Raw genomic sequence first — 25,621 nt, 5'->3', positions numbered from 1 at the left:
TCAGGAAGGGGGCAAACACTTTTTCACACCACTGTATATGCTTTTGTGTCTTTTCTTTATGTGCTTGTGTGCTGTATTCTTTGTGGATACACCACAAGGATGAACTTTTATGTGTTACAATATTGTTCCCTCTATTTAGGGAATTCAGATTAGTTTGAGGGGCTGGAGTGGTATAAAATAAAATGTCCCTCAACTGCATCAGATAAGACTTTGTTTTGAAAATGTAAGAAGTAGAAAGGAGATATTTCTTTCTTAATTTAGGGAGTAAAATTAAAATCAGTCAAAAATAAAAAAAAATAAATAAAACTACATATACCTGAAAATTTTGCTTAAATACACTAGCAAAGTATTTCTGTTTCTTCCCACCTCTGTTTATAAGTCATATTTAGACCTCAGTAAGTCATAGAACCTGTTAACAGAGTCACTCTGTGGCACAAATTCATGAAGTGCAACTCTGTGAGTTTGTGCAAAAATTATTAGCATACTCATGGTCTGACTTATTTGGCTGCTTTAGGCTTTAATCGACGGGGTCGTCCACTGGAAATGATTATATTTACTCACTTGTAGTTGGAAACTTCAGTCATGCGTGTATTCAAGTCCTCTGTCTCCCTTTGTTCGTTGTCGTGTTGTCTGTGTCATCTTTGGACTTTTTGTTTTTATTTAGTAAGCTGTGTTTGGATATATATAAATACATATATATACATATTTATATATATATATATATATATATATTTTTTTTTTTACATAGACAACGAGAAAATCTTACAAATCATCAAAGCCCATCTCTTTAATAGATGTACATGAAGGTAATGACACTTGCAAAAGCAAAGAGGTTGTTCCAAAAAATGTAAATATGAAAACAATAATGTAATTATTATAATGAAATAATAATTTCATTATTGTTTTCTTAACAGGGTTTTAAAACATATGTCTGAGGTCCACTCGAGGATTTTGTTCAGCTGCTTCACTGATTCCAGTCACTGTAAGTGTCGAGCACAATAATACACAGCAGAATCTTCAGTCTTCAGGCTGTTCATTTGCAGATACAGCTGTTTTCTGCTGTTGTCTCTGGAGGCAGTAAACCTGCCTTGTACTGACTGAGAGTAGTAGTTGCTGCCACCATTAGTATCAGTTGCAATCCACTCCAGTCCTTTCCCAGGAGCCTGTCTGATCCAGGCCATCCAGTTGCTACTAAATGAGAGTCCAGAGCTGGTACAGGTGAGTCTGTGAGACTCTCCCGGTTTTTTAACAACTGGTTCAGATTGTGTCAGAGTCTGGGCATGGACTGTTAAATAACAACCAAATCATAGTCAGTTTCTTTCATTTTGCAGCATTTTATTGATAATTAAAGGTCATTTAGCTTTACCTCCCCAGCAGATAGTTAAAAGCAGCAATACGCTCTTGTAGTCCATCATGTTAAACTGTGTGACATCTGCTCTCTCTGTCATGCTCCTTGCAGTCAGATAAGTAGAGGCTGAAGATAAATTTTGCATTGACTCCTCCTCACATTGTACTATCAGACTGGTTCTGCATGAACTCTTTTCATGGTGAAACTAGAATAAATGCTCGGTGTAAGCAAATGTCTTAAAATGTTTTCACAACCTTAAAAATTAGCAACATTTTTAATGTCTCTTCAACAACAATTATAGCACTGAATATATAATCTGACTAAGTGAAATATTTTGCTTTGTCACATACTGAGCTTTGACACTGTGTTGAAAAGACAAAAAGTTTAATATTTAGAAATTTGAGGTCATTTTCTTCTGAGTGCACTTAGTATCTCTGTTGTTGCAATATTATAACACACTTTGCAAAACTATTAGCACAGCTATTACACATAACAGAACCTGTTTTCTTCTTCTTTTTCTCCCTTTTTTCCCCCACCTGTCCCGTTTGGTTCTTTAGCCGTCAAAATTGTTGTCTGAAGGCCAACAAAGATACCCAACATTACCAAGTGGATCTTCATTGCTTTGCCTTATTGGTCCACTGGATCACCTGTTGAGAGAAAAAAAAAGAGAAAAAAAGCAAAAAAAGAGAGCAGCATAATAAACACAACATCATAGCTAAGTATAAATAACAGTAAATACTAAATATTGAATGTTGTTGTGCAGCACGCAGGACTGACAGTGCACAATGTGCTTTGAGGTAGCAGCCAAGAAAGGTGTAGTTTGTGTCTGTGAACACCCATGTAACACCTGTGTGCACACCTGTGTGGATCAGTGCACTTATATTCAAAAGGTTTCTCCATATAACAATCTGCTAGAGAGTGTGGGGAGCCATAGCCCCCCGTCCCCCCAGGGCATGAATCAGGCATGGAGGAGATCCAGGCTCCAGATATCCAGAGTTCCCAGAGTGCGAGAGCCCAAGGAGGACCGAGCAGCAGGTCCAGAGCCCGGAGGCTCCTGGGCCCCCTACCCCCCGGAGGAGGCCCAACCGAGCTACGGACGCCCGGCCCCTCCAAGCAGCCACTGGGAGTGAGTCGGTACATACCTGAGCGCCCAGCCCCAGACACCAAGAACTACCAATGCACCGACGCCTGAGGCAGAGTGGTGAGGGGTGATAGGCCTCCATACTTTGGAGAGCCTGAGATGAACCTGTTTTCTTCTGAATACTCATCCATCAGTTACTCATCGAATCTAACTGATCTCTATTACAAACTACTTTGCCCTGTATACGGATCAAATCAAATCCATTTTTTAAAAGTTAGTTTGTAATGTGTTCCATCTGGATATTTGAATGGTGGTTTGTATGTAATATAAAAAGAAAAATCAACCTTTATCAAAACTTGTTTGCACTTCTAACACCGGTGCAGTGTTTTGCTGGCTTTTGTGGTCACTGTGTAGTGTTTTTCAAAAGTAGTCTATGTTTACACAGATAGTGCCCTTGTGTAAAAAGTAGTCATGGTAATTTATATTGTTTTGTGAATTTTCATACATACATAATAAATGGGCTTATCAGGACAACATATCAGGACAAGGAAGAGTAAAAGGGAATAGTTTTTGCATGAATTACTTGCAAAAACGTTATTACTGTGTCTCATCGAGCAGAGTAATAAACTGCTGTGTCCTTAGTCTTCAAACTCTTAATTATAGATACACTTTACTACGGGAGTCATCTCTGGAGATGGTAAATCTACCCAGGATTGACTCGAAGTGAGAGCTAGGAGAACTGTAAGTGCTGATATAAGCAATCCACTCCAGTCCTTTTTCAGGAGCCTGTCTGATCTAGTTCATTTTGTAGCTGCTTAATGTAAACCCAGAGCCTTTTAATCACTGCTTCAGATTCTCTGAATCTGATGATCAAGACCTTGCAAGACATTGACAATCAAGATCAGGGAAAATCCTGACCAGACCTGCAAACAGCTAAAAGCAGCAGTCCTGTCTTGTAATCCATCATACAATATGGCACCCAAAGTTGTCTGTTATCTGTCATTAGGTAGCAGTTAGAGCTGCTGGTTTGTATGGACACCTCACAGGAAGAAGATAAGGAAAGGAAAAAATATCACCTTTTCCTCAGTGTCATCAACACTGTGGCATATCACAGTGTTCAATTGTTGCTTTATATTCCTATTAATGTGAGCTGCAGACAGTGACTAATTAAGTCTCTTTCAGAAATGCTACACTTGGGTCTAAATGATTTAAAGCTCTGCTTTGAAAAAAACTTTTCCTTCAAATCATCATTGGCTCTTCCTCTGGTGGGCTCATATAAGTGTATATATATATTCTTATATGTACATATCTAATTCCTTGAACCTAAAACTATGAAAAAATAAATAAATAAAAAGGAGCAAAAATCATTGTAAGACCTGTGCAATGATTTGTTGGTTTGATGCAAGTTTTAGCTGTCACTTTGTTGCTTTTTGCAAAAGTAGTTTATGTTCTCCATGATAGTACCTAAATAATCACAAATAAATAAGTAATTATTGTAGTTTAGCCTGTTTTGAGAATTTTCATCCACAGGTAAATGAATAAATTTAGCATCTCAGGGCAACCACTATGAGACTACTGTGTGTTACTAGGGGTATTGGTGAATCTGGGAAGTAGTTTTTGTATGACTCTCCTATTACTGGCTGTCACTGTGTCACACCGGGCACAGTAATAAACTGCTGTGTCCTCAGTTTTCAAACTGTTCATTTGTAGAAAAAGTTTACTGCTGGAGTCATCTCTGGAAATGATGAATCTACCCTGGACTGACTGGGAGTAATAGATATGAGAACTGCCTGTGTGTATAAAAGCAATCCACTCCAGTCCTTTTCCAGGAGCCTGTCTGACCCAAACCATCCTGTAGCTGCTGAATGTGAATCCAGAGGCTGTACAGGTCAGTCTGTGGGATTCTCCAGGCCTTTTAATCACTGGCTCAGATTCTCTCAGAGTCTGACCATCAACACCTGTCAAGACATTAGAAAAAAATCAAATGACTTATTCTTCAAAATTTCATGTCAATGTCAATTTAAGCTCAGAGAAAAACCTTGCCTGCCCAGCAAACAGCTAAAAGCAGCAGTCCTGCCTTGAAATCCATCATAATGCTATAGAAGTGCACAAAGTTGTCTGTTATTCTCTCCAAAGAGGGTTAAGTAGTAGTGGAAGATGCTTTGCATTGACTCCACCTCACAGGAAAGTGATAACTGAAGGAAATGTTTTAACTGTTTTCACAGTTTTTCAAATGATAGCAAGTCTGTGCTATGAACACACATTTTGTCTGAAGAATTAATCTCTCCTCCAAACCTCTGCATATTAAATAAAAATGATGACAATATCACTTTTTTAATAATGCATGTTTGCCATAACAATTACAGATTTTTACACAGATTTGATATTATTTTTGCTTTCTCTCATAGCATTCATGTTACAGTCTTCACTATACCAGGGTACTCATTCAGCAGTAACAATAATAAGCTAATTAATATTATAGTGTCTTTGAAAACATAGTTTAAGTTCAATTTTAGATTTGTCTCAGCTTTGGATCAGCCAGAAAGCCCTAAAGCATAGAAGTACTAAAGGTCATATTATGATAACAATTTTAGTTTGATGCCAGACCCAGATTTAAAGATGATGAAAAGTGTACAGAAAGTACTTTGTATGCATTTCATTCATTACTATATTCATCACTATACAGTGGTGTGTAAAAAAATGTTTGCCTCTATCTGATTACCTATTTTTTTTGGTATGTTTTTCACACTTAAATTTCAATATTAGACAGAGATAGCACAAGTAAACACAAAATGCAGTTTCTATATGAATATGCTTATGAAGGTGTTATAATGTAAATTACCTTTGGTTTATCACATGTTTGGAAAGTGTTTAATTTCTCTAGCCACACACAGGCCTGATTAGTGCCACACCTGTTCACCTGAAATCACTTAAAAGGTTGTTAAGATCTCCCAATTCTTTGAATCTTTGGGCTGAAGGAAGGACAATACTCGGTGTATAAATGCTCAATCAACAATCATTTATTTCCATACAATGAGCATAAACCATCCGGATGGGGAGACATGCATGCAGAGGGTCACAGCAAATCTCAAAATGGTGATGGGTTACTCAGCTTCTTATAGCCTCTAGTGGCCCCCACCTAGTCGTAAAAGCCTAAACATTCACATTCTTTCTCTGTTATGGCGCCTACGTTATGACCTCGGCTCCCTGTCCTTCTGCTCTCTGTAAAGGTGGGGGTATGGAATGTGGTCTGTCTCTTCTATTATCGGCACAAGGTCCTCTGCACACAACATTCTCTTCATGATTCAGCAGTATGAAATGTCAAGAAACAGTGTAACACATTCACAGCAGATCAAGGGTACAGGGTAATCCACACCTGTCTAACAAATCCAAAAATGGTCACATTCTTTTAACCCCAAAATATAAGGGAAACTAAGCTACATACACAGCACACAATCTAGACTAAGGGATACATATATGTTCTACAGCTGTTAACATAATTCAACTACTTTAACTACAGATATAAGATAACATATGATAACAGAATAATCTCACAGGCCCTCCCTGACAAAGTGGACTAGACCAAAAATTCCTCAAAGGCCAGACATCACACTGCAATCCAAGGAAAATCAGGAACAATGAAAAACAACAAACAAGTAATTAAGAGCTCTCAGTCTGGAGAAGTTTATAAGGTTATAAAGCCATTTCTAAAGCTGTGGCACTCAAACAAACCACGTAATAGTTATAGTCACGTAAATACAGTATCAGTGTGTAAATCCAATTTTTATGCTAATGACACGTTAGTTAAATAATAAATATGATTATTTTTTGTCAAACACTGCCTCACCTACAGTAGCTAATTGTAATATAGACATATAAACGCTGTTAAGTCTAATTGTTGAATGTTGTCATTGTGGTTCTTAAATTTGTAAGGTCTTAGTTCAATCTATAGGATCAAGACATTCCTTTGTATTGTGTGAACTGTTTTCCCAATAAAAGGCAGCAAGCGGAGGCCGTCGTTGGGGTCATTTTGCGGTAGGATTCAGAGTGCTTTCTGAGACACCGGCTGGGGCCTCCCTTGCTAGCAAGTAAAAGATGTTCGTCTTGTTTTTGTTGTTAACAAGGTTGAAGATGGTTTATACGTTTATAAACCAGCGGGGCTTGTGGAAACACAGACCCAACAGACGCTTTACTTGTTATAATGTGCAGAATATTGTTAATGTGAGTATAAATATAGTGTTAGCAGGCATTTAATGTTTGACATAAGTTCTCTAGTACTGTGGAAGTTTATGGCATCAGTGATCATGGTCAAAGGTGTTGTCTTTGTGTCAGTGTTTATCTGAATAGGTGCATGACCCTGTCTCCTTGACATGTTCTTTTTTGCATACACTCCTCTCCACTTCATCAGTGAAACAATTTTTTGATTCACTCACACTTGTACTGTCATACTAACCTATTTATATACAATGATCAGTTATTTACTGTACTAAAGCAATAAATATGCTGCATATCATCATCTGAACAGAGCTCGGGTAGCAACAATAGCAATGGTGAACAGACTGGAAAACTTGAAAGGGACTTGACAGAACGCTGAAAAGAGTAAAAAAAATACACAAATAAATAAATGATCATGTTGCTTCATAACTGAATGTTCAAACAAATACCTGTTCTAGAAATTCTTGGTCTTGTCATAGCATGTGTCTAATGTACAATATAATATATATTTACAGATGCTATATAAAATCAGTTTTCAAGAAAATAAATCCCCTTTATTGTTGTAAGTAAAACAACTTATTTATAGTTTTAAGAAAAGGAAGTCAGAAACCACAACAGCAGCTGCACTCATGACATATTAACATGCGTGTCATGTTTTTATTTCTTTCCCGTTTGCATGTTTTACTGACACCTGCTGTTGGGTCTGCACTTACACAAGCCCCGCTAGTTTAGAAGCTTATTCTCCTTAACGACAAAAACAAGACGAACATCTTCAACCGGTTTTTACTTGCTAGCAAGGGAAGGCTGGTCGGGACCAGGCTCTTGGAGCTCAACGCTCCTCACCCGTCACCCTAGCCAACTTCTTCTAATCAGCCTTCCTCGCATTCTCTTATTTCTAAGACACACAGTTTACACAACAGTACACACAAGCACCTCCCATTGTAAACCCCCCTATGGTTCTAAAAGACAAGGCACTGTATGCATGTGTATGCATGTGCAAGAATGTCTGTGTGTGTGTGTGTGTGTGTGTGTGTGTGTGTGTGTGTGTGTGTGTGTGTGTGTGTGTGTGTGTGTTTGTGTCATGGGGTGCGTTTGTGTGACCTCCTGCTCACCAAAAGGATCATAAAAGCAGGAAGTTTACCACACAAGAAACAGATCTTTCAGATAGGATGTGCCTGATAAAAACACTTCAGCCTCCCCCAGCACCAGAGTGGCTGGAGAGAAAGAGGAATGTCTTTGATCCTACTTGAACTAAGACTTTACAAATTTAAGAAACACAATGACAACATTTATCAATTTGACTCCAACACCTGCAGTTGTTTGTTATGTCAAATATTAAAAAATATTAAAATATGACGTATTTTTATGGTCTTACTTTCTCTAAAGTACAGTAATACACAATAACACACAGTAGACACAAGAGTCATACTGATTGACTTTACACACCTGTGACAGAAATCACATTTTCATCAATCATGCCACAACTCAGTATTTCTTTTGTGTTTATAAGCGTAAATTTAAAAGTGTTCCATCTGCACCAGTGACAATGAATCTGCAAACACAGTGACATTTCTAAAGGTTGTAAAATGTTCTGGCATTTTTCTTCATGTCAGAGACAGAGAGAGGATAGCTTTTTATAGTTAAATATGTGACAGTAATTTGGTAAGTAAGTAATTTAGCTCTGATGTTTCTTGAAATACTGATGTATAAAGGAAAAGGTTACTTTGTAGATTTTCATCATTTTGAACAAAGATGTGAACTGAAATTTTTAACTACTAGAAATGTTAAATGTTTTACATTATATACAATAAAGATTTTATGTTGCAGAGTATAACTGGCAATGATTTGCTGTTGTTTATATAATAAAAAAACTGATGTCTGTCATAAAAGATTGCAGGTCTCTTCCTCTCATGGTTGCAGGTTATGAAATATTGTGAATATCATGCTGGGAGCTGCCCAATAAACGGTAATAGACAGGTGATGCCCTGATGCTGTCAAAGTCAGGATGGCTGTCAGTGACCGTCTGTTCACACTTCACATCTGTTGCAAAAAGCTTTTTTGTTCACAGTTTATACTGCAAAAGAATGATGACTGTGACTCACAGGATCCAGGTGTAAAAAGCAGCAGCAAAACTATAGAAAACATGGTTTATGAGAAAGTTTACATACTGTGAACCCAAATAGTAGGCAGGTTCACTTCTCATTTATTTAGTGTTGTTTACTGTATTAACATACATTGACACAAACTCCTAATTTCTTGTGCATTAGCAAATAATATGTTTAATGGAAGATGTTTTTTAAAATCAGAATTGCAATAAAAATTATAATAGGCCCCCATGAAAACAAAGGGTGTTGTCTAAATATAATGTGAAGTTTTCACTGGGGATAAAAACTGAACTAAAAACAACATATTTGAAACTTAACTAAGCTGAACTAAATTGAACCTAAAGCATTCTTTTTTTTTGTTACTTAAACTACGTATTTGTGCAAGTGTTAACACTGCTAGCATCCAAGACTAAGTTCTACATAAACTAATATTTTGTTGTTGCTGGTTTACATAAAATACCCTTGATGCTTTCAGTCTCTACAGATGTGTGAAAACAAAGGATTAACTTGACACTGAAGGAAAATAGCTTTGGAGGAACTAAAACTGTGTGTGTCAATATGTTAGCTTTTTTTTTACTAATGAATATTCATGTTACCAGATACAAATAACTAATAATGACTCTGTATCTCTGAAAAATGAATCTGACACATAAAGTTTTTCTACAGCATTGCATCATCGTGTGTCCCTGTGCCTCTTGAACACAGTAATAAACAGCTGAATCCTCAGTTGTCAAGCTGCTCATCTGCAGATACACCTGCTTTCTGCTGTTGTCTCTGGAGATGGTAAAGCGGCCTCTGAATGACTGAGAGTAGTAGGAGTTACTGCTAGATTCAATATGAGCGATCCATTCCAGTCCTTTTCCAGGAGGTTGCCTGATCCAGTCAGCATAAATGTCACCAGCAAACCCTGAGTATGTACAGGTCAGTCTGTGGGAGTCTCCAGGCCTTTTAACCACTGGTTCAGACTCAGTCAGTGTTTGACCCTCAGTACCTACACAAATGTCAACAACGGATTAGGACAACGAACAATTACATCTACATGTGTTTGTCCAATAGATTTATATATCCTTACCAGCCAAAGTAGAACACACAATGAGAGAAACAACTAAATAAGCAGATCTGGTCATTGTAAAAGTCTGTTTTCTTTGTCCAGTTTGCAGTATGTATGTATTAGATTGAGCTTCTGACCTTTGCTCTACACCAATATGAGGATATTGTAGATATCGGTTTTGCATGGACTCCTCCTCCTTAGCAGAAAAAATATTTTTGGTTCACTCAAAGTTGTACGTTTTAGGACAGTTTCCAGACAGAGCCAGAAGTTGTTTTTTGCCAGTAAACCTCTAAAATACAAAAGTACAGAACAGGTGCAACATCATCTCCTCACCCAGTTGTGGTTAGACTTATTTTAGACTGTCCAGGCTGTACAACTATTACTTTGACTGAATGAGAACAATCCTGGACATACTTGGAAAAAAAGCCTAAATAAATATAATTTCCAACAATAATAACATGTGGATTAAGAAAATGAAGATTTTGTCTTGGCAACATCAGTGGTGTGCACCTCTGTTTTATGTCAAAGTTGGCACTGTTATTTTTTATAAGCATTTGATTGTCTATTTCTATACAGTTAGGGTTACAGTGCAACCTGTTGCTTTGGTGCCCTCTTGTTGGTGCATATAGTTTTGCATTAAAAAATATGTCTTCAGGTCTTCCAGCTGTGTGAAGACAAAGGTGTAGAGATACTTTAAGCAGCAAAATTGCTGAGGAACTGAAACCATGTGTACAGTTGTGGTCAAAAGTTTACATACATTTGTAAAGAATATAATATAATGACTCCTCCGAGTGTCCCGTTATTTAAAAAAACTCTGATTGGAAAAGATACTTCTTTGTCACAAAAAACATTCATGAAGTTTGGTTCTTTTATGACTTTATTATGGGTTAACAGAAAAAAGTGATCACATCTACTGGGTCAAAAATATACATACAGCTGTGCTAATATTTGGTTACATGTCCCTTAGCCATTTTCACTCCAATTAGGCGCTTTTGATAGCCATCCACAAGCTTCTGGTTGAATCTTTGACCACTCCTCTTGACAGAATTGGTGCAGTTCAGTTAAATTTGATGGTTTTCTGACATGGACTTGTTTCTTCTTATCAATGGGGTTTAAGTCAGGACTTTGGGAAGGCCATTCTAAAACCCTTATTCTAGCCTGATTTAGCCATTCCTTTACCACTTTTGATGTGTGTTTGGGGTCATTGTCCTGTTGGAACACCCAACTGCACCCAAGACCCAACCTTCGTGCTGATGATTTTAGGTTATGTTGAAGAATATGAAGGTAATCCTCCTTCTTCATTATCCCATTTTTTCTCTGTAAAGCACCAGTTCCATTGGCAACAAAACAGCCCCACAGCATAATACTCCCACCACCATGCTTGATTGTAGGCATGGTGTTCTTGGGATTAAAGGCATCACCTTTTCTCCTCCAAACATATTGCTGGGCATTGTGGCCAAAAAGCTAGATTTTTGTTTCGTCTGACCACAGAACTTTCCTCCAGAAGGTCTTATCTTTGTCCATGTGATCAGCAGCAAACTTCAGTCGAGCCTTAAGGTGCCGCTTTTGGAGCAAGGGCTTCCTTCAGCCTCTCAGTCCATGGAGATGCAAAATACGTTTGACTGTGGACAATGACACCTGTGTTCCAGCATCTTCTAATTCTTGGCAGATCTGCTTTTTTGGTGATTCTTGGTAGACTCTTTACCCTCCTGACCAATTTTCTCTCAGCAGCAGGTGATAGCTTGCGTTTTCTTAATGATCTTGGCAGTGACGAAACAGTGCCATGCACTTTATACTTACAAACAATTGTTTGCACTGTTGCTCTTGGGACATGCAGCTGCTTTGAAATGGCCCCAAGTGACTTTCCTGACTTGTTCAAGTCAATAATTCGCTTTTTCAGATCCATGCTGAGCTCCTTTGACTTTCCCATTGTAGCGTTTGTGGGTATTTGTATCCAGTGAGCCATATTTAACTGGCCTAAGAGAAGTTACCAGCTGTAGTCACTCATAACCACTCACAAGAAGTTAAGAGGCCATGCTATGAAGCTCAATTCACTGACAACTTTCTAAGTCACCAAAATTGCTAATTCATGTTGCTGTATGTATATTTTTGACCCAGCAGATGTGATCACTTTTTGTTGTTCTGTTAACCCATAATAAAGTCTTAAAAGAACCAAACTTCATGAATGTTTTTGTGACAAAGAAGTATATGTTCCAATCACTCTATCAGAGAAAAATCTGAGTTTTAGAAATAACGGGACACTCAGTAGAGCCATTATATTATATTCTTTACAAGTGTATGTAAACTTTTGACCACAACTGTAAGAACAAATAAAAACATATTTTTAAGAACAGATAAAAACTAGGATGTGTCAAATTTAAAGTTTAAGTTAAATTAAACCCAAGGGTGAACAGGTGAAGTACTAAAGTCAGATGTTGTTTTGCCAACCTTGAGGATCGATCGATCTATCTATCTGTCTGTCTATCTGATAGATAGATAGATAGATAGATAGATAGATAGATAGATAGATAGATAGATAGATAGATAGATAGATAGATAGATAGATAGATAGATAGATAGATAGATAGATAGATAGATAGATAGATAGATAGATAGTATATCTACACATTGAATATGAAGAATTCAATATGAAGAATATAAAGGTCTCGTGAAATATAAATGTTGTGCCTGAATATTAATATATTTCTATATTTAGAATGAGCTCAAAAATGAGTACAGGATTTTGTACAGCTTTTAAAATGACTTCAGTCACTGTGGCCTTCGAGCACAATAATAAACAGCAGAATCTTCAGTCTTCAGGCTGTTCATCTCTAGATACACCTGCTGTTTGTCATTGTCTCTGGAGATCGTAAACCGACCTTGGACTGACTGAGAGTAGGATTTAGTGCTACCAGTTGGTTTAGTTAAATGAGCAATCCACTCCAGTGCTTTTCCAGGAGCCTGTCTCACCCAGACCATCTCATAGTCGCTGAATGTGAATCCAGAGGCTGTACATGTCAGTCTGTGAGATTCTCCAGGCCTTTTAATTACTGGTTCAGATTCTGTCAATGTCTGTCCATCAACACCTACAAACAAGAAAACAGAATGTGAAATATGTCGATAACACAAAGAAAACTTTATTAAAGTAAGATCAAACTCTTCACCTGCCCAGCAGAGAGTTAAAAACAGCAGCCCTGTCATGCAGTCCATCATGTCAAACTGTGTGCACACTGCTCCAAGCAGTCAAATAAGTAGAGGTGAGATCAGAAAGTTTTACACTGACTCCTCCTACCCCAAAGAAAAGCAGTCTACATGTGTACTGGAATTATTCATGATATGAGAACCTATTATTTTATTTACATAGTCACCTCACACATCAAAAGCTGTGGGTGTTTATCTGTGCTTGAATGGTTTCTCTCTGGGTGTCATTAAGTGAAATCTGGAGCCATTAATTTGAAAAATCCCATCAGCCACTTGAATTTTGAATTTTTTCAAATTATTTCCATCTTACCAAAGAATTTTGACCAGAGGATAATTTTTTGAGGTTTTCCAAACATGGTTAAAGACTTTAATCATAAGTAAGTCAAATTCCTGATCAGCCTGAAATTGCTCCAGCAGCTTGAAAGAATAGATTTCTATATTTAAGCAGAATTTAGTCAACTATACTATGTGTTCATACATAATTGACATTCACCACTTTTAGTTTATTGCAAGTGCTTTTTCTGTGGAGATTTTTTTAAACACTTTTGACAATAGAGAACACCATTAGCGATGGCATGCCTGCTTCATGTAAACTCCAAAACCAAATTGTTGGAAATGAAAAAACAAAAGCTGCATCATGACACTCTGAGGGTGCAACATCTGCATGCTTTGGAACAGATTTTTTTCAAATGCTTTCATCCATCCGTTATTATATAATAATAATAACATAATTATAATAATCTGACAAACCATAGTTTGTCACCTAATTACAGGTGAAAGTAAATGACTAAAACAAATCACTTATATTCTAACATTTAGTTAAATATCTGCATTTAGGATGGAAAAAACCCTTTTTTCAACAAATGAATGAGTTATGAAACCATATGTGACTATCACCACTATAATAATGTATCTTTTTTGTATTATTTCCACATCAACAGTTATTTTACAGTAAACAAGAAGACCTTATAATTGGACTGATGTGCTCTTCAAATTATTAGTGGTCTGAGGGCTCCTCCTCTGGTGTATTTATGTTACAAAGGCATTCAGAGCTTTTTGTTTAGCTTCTGTTGATGGTATCACGCAGTGGGCAAACAGAGCATAGACTGAGCCAGGGAGGAGTCAGCTCAAACTGCTTTTCAGTAATTGTGCAGGTCTCTGGGTGGGTTGTGTCACTGTGGGCTACGCACACAATAATAAACAGCTGTGTCCTCAGGCTGCAAATTTACTCCTGTTAGTGTTACAGATGAAGTAGAACTGTATGTGTGGTGGAGTAACTTGTTCTTCAAAGCATTGTTTTGAGCCATGTCACCGTTACCCCACCGATGCAAAATCCACTCCAGAGTTTTTCCTTCACTCTGTCTGATCCAACCTGTTGCATAGTTGCGATCAGTCAAAGAATAACCAGAGACCTGACAGGTGATAGTTACAGACTGTCCAGGCTGCGCAACTATTGAGTCTGACTGGATGAGATCAATACTGTACACACCTGTAGAAAAAGAAATAAACATTATTTCCATTATTTATCTGAATATTCTGCATTTCACTTGCATTTATTAATAATCTCCTCACAGGATCCAACTACCAGCAGCAGCATCAGAGTCACAGACAGCATGGCTGATGTTAAAGAAACTGATGTGAGCTCTCCTGTTCTCTCACGGACGCACGGATGCACTTCACTTTCTTATAAGGTGAGAAACAGGATGGATGATTTGAATATGACTTACATTCAGTCAGGAAACTACTTTTCATCAGATCATAGTCCTCTAGCATTCTTCATCTCACAAGAAGAGATTACAGTGTTCTGTGTTCAGACCAATACTATTTACATTATATACTTTACCCTTCCCCTTCTCTTTGGCAATACTGCACACTATTGTTATTCATTGTTATGCAGATTCCTCCCAGATCCATTTATCCATCAAGCTAGATAATGCAAAACAACTAGTTAAACTGAAGACATAATGTCCTGGATGGTCACTACTAAGCTACTTCGAAAATCAGTCAATACCAAATTCATTGGACAACTCTGCAAATCTTACTCTGTGTCTATCCAGATGTTTCCTACAGCCAGCATTACCTCCAGTAATACTGTGAGGAATGTCTTGCAGTGCACAAATTATATATATATACATATATATATATATATATATATATATATATATATATATATATATACATATATATATATATATATATATATATATATATATATATATATATATATAAACCTGGATCCCCCGTAGCCGGTTACCAAGATTACGTGAAGTACCCTCAGAAGGTCTGCTAGATGATGTTAATGCAGCACTACGGACAATACCTACAACCACGATTACCGACACTAACAAGCTGATCTACAATACGGCAGCAGTGATCAGTGAGATGCTTGGCTACAAGTTGAACAGCCACAAGGGGCAGTACCCTCCATGGAGAAGGAGGCTAGAGGGCAAGATCAAAGTAGCACGGAGGGAGGTTAGCCAACTAACGGAGTTGCAGAAAGGTGCGACAAAGAAGGTGCATAAGAAATACAGCAAGCTGTCCATACCTGAGGCCTTGGAAACTGCCAAGCAAAGACTCACAGCCTTGGCCAGCCGCTTGAGGAGGTACACCAGAGAGATAGAAGGCAGGAGAATAAACCAGCTGTTCTCCACAGAACCAGCAAAGGTGTACTCTCAGTGGCAAGGGAACAATAATAAGAGAACAGCACCACCAAGGCTGGAGACGGAGCAATACTGGAAGAGCATATGGGAGAAGGACGCAACCCATAACGGCAATGCTCAGTGGCTAGTGGATCTGAGGGCAGACCACAGCGACCTCCCTGAACAGGGTCCAGTAACCATCACAGTGGCAGATATCCAAGAAAGGGTCTCCAGTATGAAGAGTTGGACAGCACCAGGGCCCGACATGGTTCACGCCTACTGGCTAAAGAAGCTGACTGCACTCCACGAGCGTCTGGCAGCACAAATGAACCAGCTGCTAGTTAACGAGAGACACCCGGAATGGCTAACCGAAGGTCGGACGGTCCTGATCCCCAAGGACCCCAAGAAGGGACCGGTCCCCTCCAACTACCGACCAATAACCTGCCTCAGTACTACATGGAAGCTCCTGTCAGGCATCATATCGGCTAAGATGAACAGGCACATGAGTGGGACACAGAAAGGAATTGGCAAGAATACCAGAGGCGCAAAACACCAGCTACTGGTAGACAGAACAGTCAGCCGAGACTGCAAGACCAGACTGACCAACCTGTGCACTGCCTGGATTGATTACAAGAAGGCCTATGACTCAATGCCCCACAGCTGGATACTGGAATGCCTAGAATTGTACAAGGAACTCAATGGGGATGTGGCGTACAACACTAGAGGCCAACTCCAAGCCCATAGCACAAGTCACCATCAAGTGCGGGATCTACCAAGGAGATGCTCTGTCCCCACTGCTGTTCTGCATAGGCCTGAACCCCCTCAGTGAGATCATTAACAAGACTGGCGACGGATACAGACTACGGAACGGAGCAGTTGTCAGCCACCTCCTGTACATGGATGACATCAAGCTGTATGCCAAGAGTGAACGAGACATCGATTCACTGATCCACACTACCAGGCTATACAGCAATGACATTGGAATGTCGTTCGGACTGGAGAAGTGTAGTCGGATGGTAACAAAGAGAGGGAAGGTAGTCAGAACTGAGGGGATTGAACTACCAGAAGGCAACATTGCAGACATAGAGGACAGTTACAAATACCTGGGGATCCCGCAGGCAAATGGGAACCATGAAGAGGCCGCTAGAAAGGCTGCAACCACCAAGTACCTGCAGAGGGTCAGGCAAGTCCTGAGGAGTCAGCTGAATGGTAAGAACAAGATCCGGGCCATCAACACGTACGCCCTGCCCGTGATCAGGTACCCTGCTGGGGTAATAGGCTGGCCAAAGGAGGAGATAGAAGCCACTGACATAAAGACAAGAAAGCTCCTTACCATGCATGGAGGGTTTCACCCCAAGTCCAGCACCCTGAGGCTGTACGCTAAGCGGAAGGAAGGGGGCCGGGGACTGGTGAGTGTCAGCACCACAGTCCAGGATGAGACAACGAACATCCAAGAATACATTGGGAAGATGGCCCCAACTGACCGAGTGCTCAGTGAATACCTCAGGCAGCAGAAACCCAAGAAAGAGGAGGGAGACGAGGAACCATCATGGAAGGACAGGCCCCTGCACGGTATGTACCACCGGCAGATAGAGGAGGTGGCTGATATCCAGAAATCCTACCAGTGGCTGGACAAAGCTGGACTGAAAGACAGCACAGAGGCACTAATCATGGCAGCACAAGAACAAGCTCTGAGTACAAGATCCATAGAGGCTGGGGTCTATCACACCAGGCAAGACCCCAGGTGCAGGCTGTGTAAAGATGCCCCAGAGACAATCCAGCACATAACAGCAGGGTGCAAGATGCTAGCAGGCAAGGCATACATGGAACGCCATAACCAAGTGGCCGGCATAGTGTACAGGAACATCTGTGCCGAGTATAACCTGGAAGTCCCGAGGTCAAAATGGGAGATGCCCCCAAGGGTGGTGGAGAATGACCGAGCTAAGATCCTGTGGGACTTCCAGATACAGACGGACAAAATGGTGGTGGCTAACCAACCGGACATAGTGGTGGTAGACAAACAGAAGAAGACGGCCGTAGTGATCGATGTAGCGGTTCCGAATGACAGCAATATCAGGAAGAAGGAACACGAGAAGCTGGAGAAATACCAAGGGCTCAGAGAAGAGCTCGAGAGGATGTGGAGGGTGAAGGTAATGGTGGTCCCCGTGGTAATCGGAGCACTAGGTGCGGTGACTCCCAAGCTAGGCGAGTGGCTCCAGCAGATCCCGGGAATAACATCGGAGATCTCTGTCCAGAAGAGCGCAGTCCTGGGAACAGCTAAGATACTGCGCAGGACCCTCAAGCTCCCAGGCCTCTGGTAGAGGACCCGAGCTTGAAGGATAAACCGCCCGCAGGGGCGTGCTGGGTGTTTTTATATGACTGTATTCATGTATTTATACTATACAATTAAAATGAGAAACATGCTGCCTCAGCGTGATGATGAAAAGCCATGCATGTATTAAGGGTGGAGTATTACAATTCTTAATTGTCAGATAACTCTAAAATCTCCCTAACATCTAAAATACTGCACAGAGAGTACTATTAGGCACTGGAAAGACAAACCACATTTGTCCCAAATCATCTTTTCCAGATTGGCTTCCTTTCTGAGCCTAGGTCTATTGGAGGTTTCTGCCTGTTACACAGAGTTTTTCCTTCCCACTGTTGCTAAGTGCTTTCTCATAGGGGTCACATGATTGTTGGTGTTTCTTTCTGATATTGTGGGTTCTTTATTTTTTGCCAAGTTGGTACAAAATACAGTTTTCCAAATTTATGCTTGATACAGTACTTGCAAAGATTGCATTGCTGTCTGGTCTTAGAGCTCCTCCTTTGGTGGCTTCAAGTTACAAGTGCAGGCTCTGATGGTTATTTTAAATGTGAGCTGTTTAGTCACAATCCCAGACTATTCGACTGCAACCAATATAATAGCATAGCATGATCCCCACACTCTGCCTCTTGCCAAGTATAATTTTGTATGTGGATGTGAGAATGTGAGGATTTCTGTCACTCCATGTTAGCCCAGTGATGAACTGGTGGTGACCTTTAAGTGATGTGGGAAGAGCTTTTAGGACCTATATGTGTATGATTTTCATATAATTAGACGTATACCTACATAACTCTGTTTTATAGAATATATAACACAAAGAATATCAAAAACTTATTGAAATGTCTGTGAAATACAAATGTTGTACTTGAATATTTATAACATAATACATAAAATAGATAATAAAATTATACCAATGATGCATAATGCTAAGGTTGAAAAATGAGTACAGTAAGATTTTGTACAGCTGCTATAACACCCTCTGTCACTGTGTGCGTCGCGCACAATAATAAACAGCAGAATCAGCAGTTGCCAAGCTGCTCATCTGCAGATACACCTGCTGTTTGTCGTTGTCTCTGGAGATGGTAAACCGACCTTGGACTGACTGAGAGTAGTATTTGCTACTACCACTTGGGCTACTTAATAAAGCAATCCACTCCAGTCCTTTCCCAGGAGCCTGTCTGACCCAAGCCATCTGGTAGTCTCTGAATGTGAACCCAGAGGCTGTACATGTCAATGTGTGAGACTCTCCAGGTCTTTTAACCACTGGTTCAGATTCTGTCAGAGTCTGTCCATCAATGCCTGTTAAGCCAAACGATAAAAAATTATGTGAAATGAGTTAGTGAGAAAAAAATTAACTGCATCAAGATCAGTAAGACTCTTCACCTGCACAGAATATAGTTAGAAGCAACAGTCCTGTCTTGCAGTCCATCATGTTCAATTGTGAGTTCACTGTTCAAAGCAGTCAGATAAGTAGAGGTGATACGGTAAAGCTGATTTACATTGACTCATTCGGTTTTTGTTTTTCTTTAATTATTCATGTTTTGGGAATAGAAATTTGTTGACAAAATGGAAACCAGTGACGCATGTAAAAACATCAGGTGTTTCCTGATCCCGCTTTATTTGCAATCCATTTACTATTATTAACACTTTGTTACACTTAACTTTCACTTCAAATAGCTTATTTTTAATTAAAAAATTATTAATATTATAAGTAGTAGTAGCAGTATTAGTAGGAATGGTAATAGTAGTAATGGCAACAAAAGTGGTTAATTTCATGTTTTATTATTCTTGCAATTTGTCTTATTCAACATTTACTGTATTTTTCTGTCAAAGATTCACCATCATTAAAGTGTGACATATTAATAACCAGGAGGATTTTATAAATGTTTTAAGTACACCAGTCCTATTATGGAAATTGAATCCGCTGTCCCCAGCCATCAGATATGTACAATCTACACCTGAAGTTTTACATTTACTACTCTCATGAAAGAGAGAAAAAGAATGGATGTGGGAAAAAGAATATCACCACTGTGGATACCGTGTTCGGATTTCGAATTTCTCCTTGTAAATAAATTCACTACTAAACACTTAAGAATAAGTACTGCGACTGAGTACTGTTTTGAGAAGAAACACCTTGACAGTGAGTTTAAGATAATGACGTTTTTTAAAGGCTTTTTTATCTATTAATATTATTGATAGATTTTAGGATAATATTCTTAACTAATAACAACATGTATGGCCCTAAAAACACCAAGAAATAAAAAATAATAATAAAACACCAAACACATCACATTTTGTATCTACTGGTGTTTGTGTGTTTTACCCACTGCCATATATTGCACTGTTAGTGGCTTCCTATTCTACTGCCACCCACAGGTCTTAGCAAAAACATTTTCTGTGGAGTTTTTGTACAGCCTGTCAGTGCACTTTAAACATTGCACAGTACTATACTGCAGAGACTTCTGGCTTTAGGTTTGATAGTCTCATATACAGCCTCTTCTGTAGAAGTCTCATGTGTTCTGGACAGAGATCTCAGATGTTGTTCCTGGGATCTGCTGGAGCCACTCGCCTAGCTTGGGGGTAACTGCACCGAGTGTTCTGATTACCACTGGCATCACTGTTACATTCACCTCCCACATCTTCTCAAGCTCTTGTCTGAGCCCTTGGTACTTCTTCAGCTTCTCATATTCCTTCTTTCTGATGTTAATATCACTCTGTATAGCTCTCTGTCTATCACTACGGCCGTCTTCTTCTGCTTGTCTACCACTTCTGTGGTTAGCCATCACCAGTCTGTCCATCTGTATCCGGAAGTCCAACAGGATCTTAGCTTGGTCTTTCTCGACCACCCTAGGGAGCATCTCCCATTTTGACCTTGGGGCTTCCAGACCATACTCTGCATACTCTGTTTCTGTATACTGTGCCCCTTGGTTATGATGTTCAATGTATGACCTGCCTCCTAACATCTTGCACACTGCTGTTATATGCTGGATTTTCTCAGGGGCATCTTTACACAGCTTGCACCAGGGGTCTTCCCTGTGGTAGATCCCTGCCAGCATTGGCAGCACCACCCTACTGATACTAGAAACTAATACTGTTAAAAGGTATTCTACTGACAAAGATTCAAAAGGTAATTTGTGAAGCACTAGCAAATAAAAATAACATTAATGGAAGCTATTTAATATAAATAAGAATTTAAAAAAAAGAATCACAAAGTGTCCTCATGGAAACAAAAGGTATATTATTTAGTGGGGGCAGCAAATGTACTAAATTGACTGTAAGCCCTCCTTCTATAGAGATATGATCAAAATCAAGATATTTTAACAGCATGATAAAACTAAAGTATTTCTTTTGTAGTGAGTTTATAAACCTTTTGACCTTGTTAGTACAGCTGACATCCCAGATTGCATAAAAATTTATATAAAAACGAAACGTTTGTTGTTACTGGTTTGAATAAAATAACCTTCTTGTTTTGAGTTTCTGCAGATGTGTGAGGCAAAGACCAGAATTTGATACTGCAGGAAAATAGCTTTTGAGGAACTGAAGCTGTGTATGACAGCTGGCAACTTTTAAATAAATAAATAAATGATCAAAAATTAAAATGTTATGATCAATGCGATCTTTCTACAATATAACCAAACACATTTGACCCGTATCTTCAAGTTCCTTCTTAGTTACCACAAATACCCAATGAATATGCATGTTGCAAGAGTGATATATTTACAAACAGTGCATATGGTAATATCTATTAGTTGTAAGGTAAGATTTATTATCTAATATTAATATTTAGCAACATTAATAAAATTAAGCAACAATACTCAGGTGGGCAGTGGAGTTTAAATCATGCTCAGTTGGTATTAAAAGACCCAAAGTCTTCCTAGAAAATATGCTGAAAATTACAACAGCAACAAAACCCTGAACTATTGATACAAGACAGGAAACCATATGACACATGCAACCATGTTGTACTGCAGGTTATCATGGCCATGTTGCTGTTATGTGATTAAATGATTAGATATCTATGTTAGCAAGTTGTTGACTAGTTGTGCCTAACAAAAGGCTGGTGAGTGTATAGACAGCCAGATAAATAGAAATAGAAGATGTCTGGTCGCACTAACTCCTCCTCATATGTGTGTACTGCTTTATATAGCTGCTGAACAAATGTCAGTCACTGTGACTCTAACAAACAACAATAAACAGCAGAATATTCATTATATTATTCAAAAGTATATTCAAAAATTTGTGAAAAGGGAAAAAAATTAATTGGCTAGATTGAGTTTACAACTTAAACAGTTAAACTCAAATTAATATCTTTGAATGTGATGGGCATACAGTTATCATCATCGTGCTTCCACTGTTCCTGTCTCCAGCCAAGTAAGTAAAGGTGGAAGGAACTGGATTAAAAACAAACAAACAAACAAAACGCAGTGGCATACACTCAAATCAAGATGAATAATTAGTCTAATTACTCTGATACAAATTATAAACAGAATTTTATTCCATGATCTAAAACTTGGCATGGTAACTTTTTGTACAGCATTGCTGCCGCTTGTATCACTGTGGCTCCCGAGCACAATAATAAACAGCTGAATCCTCAGTTGTCAGGCTGTTCATCTGCAGATACACCTGCTTTATACTGTTGTCTCTGGAGATGGTAAACCGGCCTCTGACTGACTGAGAGTGGTAGGTGCTACTACCACCATAGTTGATCCAAGCAATCCACTCCAGTCCTTTTCCAGGAGCCTGTCTGATCCAAGCAGTATCATAATCACTACTGAACCCTGAGTATGTACAGGTCAGTCTGTGGGAGTCTCCAGGCCTTTTAACCACTGCTTCAGACTGAGTCAGAGTTTGACCCTCAGTACCTATAAAATGTTAACAGCAGTCAGTACAATCATATTTTATGAATATGTCTTCGTTAATCTGACAGATTTTTATATCCTTACCAAGGAAGGCCAAAATCACAATGAGAGAAACAACTAAATAAAGCGATCGGATCATTGTTAAGTCAGTTTTACCATCTGCAGTGTGTCTGTAAGAGCCAGTCCCTGACCTTTGTTTATACCATATATGAAGATACTCTAAATTTTAAGTTTGCATGAACCCCTCCTCCTTAACCAAAAACCATGTTTCAGTTCATCCACCATTATAACTTCTTAGCATAGTTTTCAGACAGTCATAAGTAGCTTTTTGCCAAAAACCCCTAAAAAGCCACACTACAGAACAATTGTACCTCCATCTTGTAGTGAATATCTAAATAAAGAACTATTTTGTTAGATCATCTCAAAAATCGGTTCTCTATGTCAGAAACTTGCTTTAAGTGCTCCATACACAATTTTTAATAATTATTCATTTTATGATATCATGTATGAATATAATTTTACAATAGATCATTGATTATTGTAAACACTGGCACAAGCATTAATTACTTGTACTTTTATAGTATGTATTTATCTCTACAAGGATGCACATAATTTCTTGTACAAAGGCAAAGTTTTGTACTTTTGCCTCTGTGCAGCCCCACAGTTAATTCTAAATCAAACAATCAATAGATGATGAAAATTCAGTCCTTCAGCCTTATTCAAGGAATTTGTCAAAAGTATTGCATTAACTGTTAAGATACAAGGTCAAACAAGGTAAAGTCCAAAAAACGTCTAATTTCATCTACCAGTGTAACAGGAACAATAACACTATGGGCATTTTTTCTCACCACTAAACTTGAACAAGATACATTCAGTTTGGTAATCTGTGTACTATTTACACATGATTCCCTTTCCCCTTCCATTTGGCAAAATTGTTAGAAAAATCCATTAAGCCATGTGGTACAAATTTAGATAAATAGATAAATAAATAAAAGAAGATTAAAGAGGAATTATTAACTTAACGTTAAGTTGATTGGATGTGCAATTTGTGGTGGATTCTCATTATTTTGAGGTATTTCTGCAGGGCTCTGGGAGACTTGTGTCACTGTGGGCTACGCACACAATAATAAACTGCTGTGTCCTCAGGCTGCAAATTCAATCCTGTTAGTGTTACAGATGAAGTAGAACTGTATGTGTGGTGGAGTAACTTGTTCTTCAAAGCATTGTTTTGATTATATACACCGCTGATCCATCCTGTTGCACAGCTATGATCAGTCAAAGAATAACCAGAGACCTGACAGGTGATGGTTACAGATTTTCCAGGCTGCACAACCGCTGAGTCTGACTGGATGAGATCAATACTGTACACACCTGTAGAAAAAGAAATAAACATTATTTCCATTATTCCTCTGAATGTTCTGCATTTCAGCTGCATTTATTATTCATCTCCTCACAGGATCCAACTACCAGCAGCAGCATCAGAGTCACAGACAGCATGGCTGATGTTAAAGAAACTGATGTGAGCTCTTCTGTTCTCTCACTGATGCACGGATACACTTCACTCTTTTATAAGGTGATATGTGAGAAGATTGATTTACATATGGCATGCATTCAGTCAAGAAACTACCGTGCTCACAACAGAGGGTGTATTTGTGTAGTATTTACATTATAAATGCTTCCTCTTCCCTTTGGCAATATTGTTAGAAAAATACATTAAGCCAGATGATACAAAACAGCTAGTTAATCTAAAGACATAATGCCCTGGATGGTCACTATAAACTTACTTTTAAGTCAGAAAATACTGAGATTTTTCCATTTTTTCAAAGCACAATTGAATAAACTGGTTTTACTGGATCTTTGACTTTGTTAATAAGCTAAATATATTTTCTATAACAGAAAAATAATTTTGACTTGGTTTGACGTGTTGTGTTTTAATCATGTTTCCTTTTCATGTGCTGCAGTGCTTCTGCTGTATTGTTTCTGTTAGTCTGAGTTGAGTTGCAGTTGTTTTCTGATCCAAGCTGCATAGACAACACTACTGAAGCCTGAGTATGTACAGGTCAGTTTGTGGGTCCATCTCAGTGTTTGACTGTCGTAACCTACAGACGATCATATTACTGGCTTCTATATTTACAGCATGTTGTTTGTCTTTTTTTGATAATGTTTGTAAAAGTAATATCATGTTCTTACCAGCCCAGTAAATTGACAGAATAAGAACAACAGCCATAAACTCAGGTGGGTTCATGATAAAAGCCATTTCTCTGCTAAATGTACAGTCATGTAGGTCAGTCACACAGTCTCTGTGCTGTATTCTATTCTGAATAATGATGCTTTCGATTACACAGGATGACATTATAAATTAGCAGATGACATCACCTGGTCATCCATGTTTTAATACCTTCATTAACCACAAAAGTGTTAAGGGTGAGAATCTAATTTGAAAGTGTCCTGGGCCAACGTGCAACATTGCCATTTTTTACAATAAATAAATAAATAAACAAACAAACAGTAATATAAATTCAGATGCAGTCAATAATAATAATAATAATAATAATAATAATAATAATAAGAAGAAGAAGAAGAAGAAGAAGAAGAAGAAGAAGAAGAAGAAGAAGAAACATGCTGAATATTAATACAAATATTTGACTTCTGTCAGCGTTTCTATACACTAATGGGCAGCACCGTGGTACACCTGTCACCTCATAATAAGATATTACTTGGTTCAAGCCTGCTAGGTCACTAAAAATGAATAGTTGTATCAAAAAAGAATGTGTCAGTACTTATGAAAACAGTTAAATC

The 25,621-nt window shown here is 38.5% G+C and overlaps 1 protein-coding gene across 1 annotated transcript in view; it reads right to left on the bottom strand.

The window, feature by feature from the left end:
- The window catches only part of LOC146575960 (immunoglobulin mu heavy chain-like), a 526,942-nt gene that overhangs the window by 488,651 nt on the left and 12,670 nt on the right, over nucleotides 1-25,621 (bottom strand). The window contains exon 2 of the mRNA XM_085272511.1: nucleotides 18,950-19,262. Within this exon, the coding sequence (XP_085128637.1) occupies nucleotides 18,950-19,262 (313 nt within the window). The remainder of the gene's footprint in view (nucleotides 1-18,949; nucleotides 19,263-25,621) is intronic.

This window comes from Mchenga conophoros, linkage group LG4, assembly GCF_057382185.1.
Source record: "Mchenga conophoros isolate Kocher_MC1m ecotype Shallow Benthic linkage group LG4, M_conophoros_male_GT1.1, whole genome shotgun sequence".
Taxonomy (NCBI): Eukaryota; Metazoa; Chordata; class Actinopteri; order Cichliformes; family Cichlidae; genus Mchenga; species Mchenga conophoros.
Note: the sequence above shows the minus strand (reverse complement) of the source record. Positions and strands in the feature narration are given on the sequence as shown.